This window comes from Carassius auratus, chromosome 10 (assembly GCF_003368295.1).
Source record: "Carassius auratus strain Wakin chromosome 10, ASM336829v1, whole genome shotgun sequence".
Lineage (NCBI taxonomy): Eukaryota > Metazoa > Chordata > Actinopteri > Cypriniformes > Cyprinidae > Carassius > Carassius auratus.
The window spans coordinates 2449471-2459421 of NC_039252.1; the positions used below are offsets into that span (position 1 = coordinate 2449471).

Here is a 9951-nt window from a genome sequence, read left to right on the forward strand (position 1 = left end):
GCGGAGTAAAACAGATTTATATGCTTTTTAAATGTAAAGTTACATTTAAGGTGGCTCTGAAATAAGAGTATTCCCACGTGATATTTTTATATGTTTTTTATATAATTTAATTTATACAATATATTTGATCGCGTATTACAGACAAACATGCTTTTCTCCTAAATCGGTCTGTGAAGTTCACTATGATTGGTCTCTTCGTGACGTTTGTTATGTAGAGAGCGATGTGATTGGTCAAGACTTCTTGGAGCGGAGTTATGCGCTTTCTCATTGGCTGACGCTTCTGATCCCACCTACTGTGATGCTTTTCACGCAATATTTTTAGCATGTTAGCATGCTAGCCTCAGCGTCGTCGACATAAATCCACAGCACTGCTTGCTCCTTTTATCGTTAAAATTTTGAATCGTACAGAGCCATGTATTTTGCCACATATTATAAATGCGAAGCGTAGTAGCTTTGCGCTGTTTTAAACACACTAGTCTTGCTTCTTCGGGATGTTTTTACTCTTAACATGGACACAAAACGAGGGGAGATTCCTAACGAGCTGCTGGATGACCTGTGCAGGTAAACCGAGAGAATACATTTATACCTGACTGTATTTAACAGCAACTATGAGTATAATGTGCAATTTATATCAGTTTGCGAGGTCGAATAACTCGTAGCTGTCTTTGTTAAACGGCAATTTAACGGACTCCATGGGGCTGCATTAAAACCCTATGAAGCTGCTAACAGCAGCCTTTGAGTAATGAGCGCCTTCCGAGCTGCAGATGTGTACATCACTCCTGAGGATATGTGTGTATCACGCGCGCCAGATTACGTTATTTAGACTCCAAAGTGATTAATAACCTAGCCCCAAAGTCAACTGTCTGATGCTGATATTGATGATTGCGATGATCGTAGTAATTGTTGTTCACATGTTCTAATGTTTTGTCCTAAATGGTCAATTGACTACTTGTAATAGAACTACTTCCGTGTTTTATTTGTTAACGCTCACGCATTTCCGGTAATAACATTCACGCGCCTACAAATCCGGATGTGAATCCCGTATTTGTATTTAATTGTTGTTGTTTTTATCAGTGTTTAATTTTTTTTTTGTCTCTAGTTGATCCCTAACTAGTGGAAGATAGAAAATGAGAGTCAGATTAATATTACTATTTAAACTTACCTCATTCTTAGATCTGTTAGATAATGAAGTTCTTCAGAACACTAGTGTGCCACATTATTAAAAATGCTATGAATTATTTCACAAAGCTCAGTTCATTGTGTTGAACATAGTCATGATGCAGGCTTCATGTGTTCTTGTCTTGTAGTCGCTTCATTCTTCACATCCCCAGCGAGGAGAGGGACAATGCCATCCGAGTGTGCTTCCAGATCGAGCTCGCGCACTGGTTTTACCTGGACTTCTGCATGCAGAATTCACCAGGACTACCTCAGTGTGGGATAAGAGACTTCGCCAAGGCTGATATCCTGAAGAGATCTGTTTATATTTCTCTTATATCAAAGCATACTTTCTTAGTTTGTTCAGTAGACGTAGGAAAGAGAAAACACACTTTTATCTAATTTAAAAAGCAACATGAGTTGAGCTAAAGTTCTGCACAATTCAGAAAAACTAATTCTTAAAGTGTGTCACCACCTTAGTTGTTTATGTAATGCAACTGTCATTGAAAGTGATGCACAAACTGAAGATTTAACGATTGAAATCAATGCAAAAATGTTAAGCAAGAACAAACTGGTTAAAAAGCAATGTTTTTGTGGTTTCTTTCTCATTCTTCCTTAACAAAATGATCACTTTTTAATCACTGTCCATTCCTGCTGCCCCATGGTGAGGATGTTCAGAAGGTTTTAGAGCAGTGGAAAGAGTATAAGATGGGTGTACCCACGTTTGGCGCCATTATTCTGGATGAAACGCTGGACAATGTAAGTATACAGCTGCTTGGAAGTATCATGAACTGTGTTGTTTTTAAAAAAGCGGTGCTGAAACCTTCATTCTTTCTTTTTTCCTGAAGGTGTTGATGGTTCAGGGTTATCTGGCCAAGTCTGGCTGGGGGTTTCCTAAAGGGAAAGTCAATAAAGATGAAGCTTTCCATGACTGCGCTGTGAGAGAAGTACGCTGCGTTCTCCGCTTTCCAAATATAGACGTTGGTCTGGTTTATTAATGAAAACCGCTGTTAATATTATTTGATTTCTCTGCAGGTTTTGGAGGAGACCAGCTTTGACATCCGAGATCGCATCTGCCAAAAAACATACATTGATCAGAAGATTTTAGATCAGTTGGTTCGATTGTACATTATTCCAGGAGTTCCTAAAGACACCAAGTTCAACCCCAAGACCAGAAAAGAGATAAGGGTATATATAGATTTCAATGCTCTGTAGAAGCACATGTATTTGATTGTATAAAGCTCTGATTGTGTTGCTCTTTTGATTCCTGATAGAACATTGAATGGTTCCCAGTGAATAAACTGCCTTGCCACAGGAACGATATGACCCCCAAATCCAAGCTTGGACTGGCTCCTAACAAGTTTTTCATGGCTATTCCATTTATTAGGTACATCTTCTGGTGAATGATGATTTGAAGTGCTCCGTGTTCATGTTTTGTTGGTTTGGAGTGTAACAGATGTGCTCATCTGCAGGGAGCTCAGAGAGTGGATCGCCAAACACAAAGCCGAGTCAACGAGCAGCGATGAAGATTTTGCGTCTAATGGCAGCACATCTTCCAAACCATTCAGGTGAGATCCTTCTCATTATAGAAAGCATTCACCATCGCATTTTCAACAAGATGTTTTGCAGCACTAAGAGTGATTTATGAGTAGAATTATGATGCTTGAACACAATAGTAGGGATGGACCAGGATGGCTAGTCTGTCCAATAACAACTGAATTTAATATCGGAGCGGTTGTGCATCTCATAAAGAGGGGCGAATAAGAGCCACTAGGCTACTTCTGGATAGTTCACATTATTAGTTAACTATCTGAAGGTTGAACTCAATTCTCATTAGGTTTGACTGACTAGTTGTACAGAAAGCCCACTGATATAGAATACAGTTAACAAGGGTATTAAAATAAAGTTGCAGTGGACTTTTTTTATTTGATTTTTTATACTTTTTTGGAATAATTCTGAATTTCCACTTTGTAAAAGAAAAGATCCCAAACAATCATCAAAAATGTTTACATTGAACCAAGCCAGTTTATTTTATATTTCATAATTTTTTCGTCTTAAAAGGTACGATCAGATGTTTTATCAGGCTATCATTTTTTTACATTAAGATGCAGTTCCTATGTGTGTATGTGTGGCAGAAATCATGTGACTGAGAAAAGACACAGTTTGAAGTCCGGGCTGTTTTTATATCTGCCTTCTGCGAGTATTTTATTTTATTTATTTTTTTGTATGAAATGCTCTTAACATGCTCATTAATATTGCTAAGTTTAGTCAACAAATGTCTTGTACTTGTTTTTGCGGCTTTGTGTGGAGAGAAGCAATGGACGCAGAGCAGGAAGTGCTTAAATGAAGTGCATTTTAAAATATTAGAGTTTATTTTACCATAAGATCATCACCATAAGCAGCCGTTATCATTGTGTTTCACAGCCGTTAGCACCAAACCATAGTCTGGAGGACCCCGGTGTGTTTCTCCAACACCTCAAGTTACTCATCTGTGGACTTATGCATGTTTATTACTGTATCCCATTAAATGAGCAGTCGGGTGACTGTAGAAAGTATGACATGCACTCATTTGTGTTGTTCCTCTGCTCAGCTCTAAGCTCAGAAGGTCTCAGATGTTGGTGGAATCATCTCCTGAAAGCTGGTTAAAGCAAAAACCTCTGAAACCCTTTGGACAGACCACCCAGACGGAGTTAGTAGATGTGCTTAAACCCAAGGTAGGTGTTCACATCACAACATATTCTGTGTAAAAATGCTGTTATGGGTAGGTGTAGAAAAAAGAAAGCTTGTACTTTACCATGTCAGTATGTGAGGACTGAATTCAGATCTTATTCATGCCAGCAGCACGGACAGAGTGATCGATCTGATGAGTGCTGGTTCAGTGATTGCTTGCTTTATTTGATTGCAGAATCACGTGAAAGGCAACAGCAAGAAACAGCTGGAGTCTCCGAACCTGAAGAAAGGAGCTAATGGTGTCAGCCAGCAGCAGGTTAGTAGCTCCACACCTGATTTACTGTACATCACAATCAATAGATGGTAGAGTTGTGTAACACACTGTTTATTTTGTAGAAAGATGAGAAGAAACTTCAGCCCAGAAGACTGCAGGATAACTTTGACACGGGTAAATAAAAGCTTTTCAAGAAATGATGCATTGGGGATTAGAAGTGGGGATTTGTGATTTAGAACTAAAACAAAAGAATTGTATTTGAGCAAAAGCAAAATCCTCACAACTTAACTAGAATTAACTCATGTTTGAACACTTGAAGCATGAGAGAAAGGGTGTGCTTACTTGTGTGATCAGGATTTCTCTGCGCAGATTTCACAACAGGTTCTAGTTGGTCACATGGATTTTCTGTGTTGACCAGTAAAAAGCTGTGTGTCATATATCAATCTTTTTGCCTTTGATCACACCTTATGTTTATTCTTCAGATCATTTCATGCATGTGTTTTTACATGTTGTTTTTGCAGATGCAGCCGGTGAGGTCTATGGCTGTAACGGACAGACAGACTCGAGTTATGAGGAATACATGCTCTCCTCACGGTCTTTCCTCAGCTTCAGATTCGACAGAGAGGCCATCATGAAATCCTGCTTCGAGTCCTAAAGATCTGCTGAAGATATGCTGTAATGCCTTTGGTTTTTAAAAGATTTGACGCAGCAAATGTTCTACCATTGGATCTTCTGCGCTGTAAACCTCTTAGTCGAGGTGCTTTGTGTGTTGGACCAAGATTACAAACAAATCCAAAAAAATCATTTTTTTTCACACACATACGTCAGTTCCTATTAATCTGGAATGCTGTTAGCTTGAGTTCTTTTTAGACTTTATATTCATGCTAAATCTTGTGCCCGATAATGAGTGCATCATTTTGTCTCTAAAGAGAGGTGTTTCTTGGTCAACTTGCTGGTTAAGAAACTATCTGGTTTGTCTGAAACACACTTGACAGTAGTTTGGTTCGGAGCCCCTAAAGTGTATTTCTACTCTTTATTTCATTGTGAATTCAGATGTTAGAATAATAATCAGTCCAGCTGTATGTTGAATTTCTATGGCTCTGTGTTTGTTGTTTGCCGTTTTATAAGAAGCTGCTCAAAAAGCATGTTTCAGAGCATCACATGACCGCTAGTGGACAGATAGGGTGGATGTTACTCGTCCAAAAGCAGGAAAACCCATTGAAGCACTATATACTTTATCAAGTCCTCCGTCACCAAATGTCTGCTCAGTGTGACATCCATGTGTTGGATTTGCAGTTTGATTAATGACATTTCATCCGTTTCCCTCAAATGATGTCTTCAGTTTTGTTTTCTATTCATTGTTCATATTCGTTGTTGATTATTTTAGCTGTCCAGGTTTTCCTCACCCTCCACATGGTTACTATACTATATTCATATTTCCTCTGTGAAATGGCACTGATATCTTTGGTAAGCTGGTTTACAATTATGCAACACGATTTGCTTAACCACATTATCTATGGTTTGTATTGCATTTTTTTCTCTCTCTCATTTTTTTGGTAAATAAAGACACTTTCTTAAAGAGTGATAGTCTATTTTGCCTTTCCACGTTAAAACAAATATACATTCTCTTTCACCGAGAAGTGAACCAAGCATCACTTTGACTATGTCACTTGTCATTTTTATAAGTCTTTCCTGATATAATCAGTAATTGACACCCATAACCCTGATGGGTGCACCCCACAGGACTTGTTGTTTTGATCTAGTCATCACCATTTAGCTCTTGTCAGAGTCATTCAGATCTTCTGCTTGCCCATTTCCCTGCTATTTTTCCACTTCCTGCCTCTCAGTATCAGTATAATGTTTATTTGACTCACCTGTCAGTTGTTTTAATGTTGTAAAGTAAGCAGAACAGCCAGCAAACGTATGACCAGCAGATGTCATCTGGAGAAAAGGGAAAAGCTCTAAATGAAAAGTGTGCAGGATAAACTGAACTTTTTCCAATGGAAACATTGGATGAGAACTTCTCCAACTCTAAATTCTTTAGCAGATTTAGCAGCATTAATGTAAGCATGATTAAAGTCTTTCTCTGTCCAGTGAAGTAAAGTCAATTTTACCTTAAAAGAAGCCAAGGCTTCTGCTGCCTTTCCTATCGCATCGCTGACTGCACCAGACTCTGACTGCACACAGTGTCATTAAAACACGTGGCGTAGCCTACATTTGCCAACTTTGTTCATTTTTTTTTCTTCCCCCAGCTCTGAGTCTGTTTTGGAGAATGGCTGGATGGACATCTGTGACAGATTAAATGATGAATCATAAACATTTCAAATTGCTCTAGGAGCTGCTGAATGAAAATGTTACTGTACTGTCATTTTATTGCGCCACATTAGAAAATACACCTTCATAAGTGTGTGAACACTGGATCACGTGGTGTTGAACACTACTGGAGTACTGCAGCGCCACTAATAAATATTAGGAGTCGATGAAAAGATGGGAATTTCCAGGGATTGGGGAATAATGCTGCAGTCAGTTCCTGTTTTGTTTATTCACAGCTGAACTTTATCTTGGATTGTTCCGACATCATGTTATTGACTAGATACTTAAACACCTTAAATATAAAATAAATGAAATAACAGTTTCAAATGATTGTGTGGATTGTAACACATTCCAGCTCATGGGACAGGATTGTCAATTATCAGCTGGATTCCTTCTGCCTCTCATTTGTAAATGACAGAAGTTACTTATTAAAATTTTTCTCAGAAAAGCTTTTCAATAATGAGGATTACAAGTCAAGTCAAGTCACCTTTATTTATATAGCACTTTCAACAAAATCTATGATACATCTTCATTCACTGCTGTGAACTGATGGCGGTCATATAAGTACGATTTAAACCATGCTAATGCACTTCCACTGATGCCAACAAAGTGTTCAAGTCTATGCAAAAGAATGTTGTGGTCAATTGTGTCAAACGCAGCACTAAGATCCAATAAAACTAATAGAGAGATACAACCACAATCAGATGATAAGAGCAGATCATTTGTAACTCTAAGGAGAGCAGTTTCAGTACTATGATACGGTCTAAATCCTGACTGGAAATCCTCACATATACCATTTTTCTCTAAGAAGGAATATAATTGTGAGGATACCACCTTTTCTAGTATCTTGGACAGAAAAGGGAGATTCGAGATTGGTCTATAATTAACTAGTTCTTTGGGGTCAAGTTGTGTTTTTTTGATGAGAGGCTTAATAACAGCCAGTCTGAAGGTTTTGGGGACATATCCTAATAACAATGAGGAATTAATAATAGTCAGAAGAGGATCTATGACTTCTGGAAGCACCTCTTTTAAGAGCTTAGATGGTATAGGGTCTAACATACATGTTGTTGTTTTAGATGATTTAACAAGTTTATACAATTCTTCCTCTCCTATAGTAGAGAATGAGTGAAACTGTTCCTCAGGGGGTCTATAGTGCACTGTCTGATGTGATACTGTAGCTGACGGCTGAATGGTTGCAATTTTATCTCTAATAGTATAGATTTTAGAAGTAAAGTAGTTCATAAAGTCATTACTGCTGTGGTGTTGGGAAATGTCAACACTTGTTGAGGCTTTATTTTTCGTTAATTTAGCCACTGTATTGAATAAATACCTGGGGTTATGTTTGTTTTCTTCTAAAAGAGAAGAAAAGTAATCAGAGCTAGCTGTTTTTAATGCTTTTCTGTAGGATAATTGTAGGTTATTTTCCCGCCAAGCAATACGAAATACCTCTAGTTTTGTTTTCCTCCAGCTGCGCTCCATTTTTCGGGCTGCTCTCTTTAGGGTATGAGTATGCTCATTATACCATGGTGTCAAACTGTTTTCCTTAACCTTCCTTAAGCGTAAAGGAGCAACTATATTTAAAGTGCTAGAAAAGAGAGAGTCCATAGTTTCTGTTACATCATCAAGTTGTTCTGAGGTTTTGGATATGCTAAGGAATTTGGATACATCAGGAAGATAACTTACAAAGCAATCTTTTGTGGTAGAAGTGATGGTTCTTCCATACTTGTAACAAGAAGTAGAATTTACAATTTTGGCTATATGAAGTTTACACAGAACTAAATAATGATCTGAGATATCATCACTTGGCTGAATAATTTCAACACTATCAACATCAATTCCATGTGACAGTATTAAATCTAGAGTATGATTTCGACAATGAGTAGGTCCTGAGATGTGTTGTCTAACACCAATAGAGTTCAGAATGTCTATAAATGCCGATCCCAATGCATCTTTTTCATTATCAACATGAATATTAAAATCACCAACTATTAAAACTTTATCTGCAGCCAGCACTAACTCGGATGTAAAATCACCAAACTCTTTAATAAAGTGTGTATGGTGCCCTGGTGGCCTGTATACAGTAGCAGGTACAAACATAACATGGGATTTATCATTAACATTGGTTTCTCTGGATAATGTTATATGAAGCAGGCAGGCTGTGCATCATAATAGTTTCAAATTTACTTGAAAGAATATTATTTTGATTCATATATTGCACTTGATAGCAAATGGCAAGTAAATGACAAGGGGTCACCGTCTAGAAACAGAAAGGTTTTCAGCCCAAAGACTTTAACAAACAGTTATTTTCAGTACTTATGTAATGTATTTCTGCTGAACATGAGCATTATTGAGTTCTCAGAAGTGTCCATGCAGTGAATTACCTCTAATTCCTTCTGTAGCTCTGTGGTTCTCAACTATGTTCCTCTAGCACCCCAACACTGCACAATGTGCTTCTCTTCCTTTAACTTTTAAAAATAAAGGTGCTTCACGATGACACAGAATAACCTTTTTGTCTGAAAAAGTTCCATAAAGAACCTTAAACTAACTTCTGAATAACCTTTCTGTTTTACATTTTTTGTAAAAAAAAAAAAAAGTTTGTTGTGGTGAAAGAAGGATTTTCAGTTTACAGGAGCATTTGTCTACTCCTGCTCCTGGAGGGCCAGTTCCTGCAGAGCTCAGTCTGGAAATGATCCTAAATGCCTTGATTAGCTGGTTCAGCTGTGTTTAACTGGGGTTGGAGCTAAACTCTGCAGGAGTATAGACCCCTGCAACAGTGTGATTCTGGACCGGAGAAACCCATCGCTGATCTGGATCGACCTCCACTTGTAGTGGACCCTGATTAAAATCATGTCATGACCCCAGTGCTGTTTCTTCTGCCTCTTATTCACTCATGTGCTGTTTCGTTTTGGATTTGGACAAGTGTCTCTAGCTGGGCTGTGTTTCCCAGAAGCATCGTAAGCCTAAAAGTTGATCATAGCTCCATTGGTTTTAGTGGGTCTTCAGTGTACTTAAGCTAATGATGCTTTTGGGAAACACAGCCCTGAGTCCTGGCTGATGGGGTGCATCTCTCAGGAGTATTACACATCTGTGGAACTCTGTTGGTTTGAATTTGATTCTTGCATATTTTTTAAGCTTCTGTGTTTGCTGTCTTGTGCTTCCTATGTGTAAAGTGACATATCTCAGCTATGTCTTTCTTTTGGCCTGTCTGTGTTGTGCTTTGCCCAGAGTTTGTCACTCTCAGCTCTGAATATGTGTTCAACCTTTTGGACTCTGGTCTGTTCACTCTTCAGCCTGACACCTGAGGTTACAGACTGTTTATTCACTATAGAGACATCCTCTTATGATCCCCTGTAAGGACCTTGTCTCAGAGGAGCACCAGGACAAGACCACAGGAAACAGATGATTCTTCTGCACAATCTGACTTTGCTGCAGTCTGGAATTGAACTACTGGTTTCGTCTGGTCAGAGGAGAACTGGCCCCCAACTGAGCCTGGTTTCTCCCAAGGTTTTTTTCTCCATTCTGTCACCGATGGAGTTTCG

The 9951-nt window shown here is 38.5% G+C and overlaps 1 protein-coding gene across 1 annotated transcript; it reads left to right on the forward strand.

Annotated features, from left to right (window-relative positions):
* Nucleotides 1–197: 197 nt before the first annotated feature.
* On the forward strand, nucleotides 198–5682 carry LOC113109539 (m7GpppN-mRNA hydrolase-like). The gene is made up of 11 exons (XM_026273135.1): nucleotides 198–561; nucleotides 1308–1459; nucleotides 1787–1914; nucleotides 2004–2102; nucleotides 2191–2343; nucleotides 2430–2542; nucleotides 2628–2723; nucleotides 3746–3869; nucleotides 4061–4141; nucleotides 4222–4273; nucleotides 4621–5682. Exons 1-11 carry the CDS (start codon nucleotides 509–511, stop codon nucleotides 4752–4754), a joined length of 1185 nt encoding a protein of 394 aa, XP_026128920.1. The 5' UTR covers nucleotides 198–508; the 3' UTR covers nucleotides 4755–5682.
* The last annotated feature ends 4269 nt before the right edge of the window (nucleotides 5683–9951 follow it).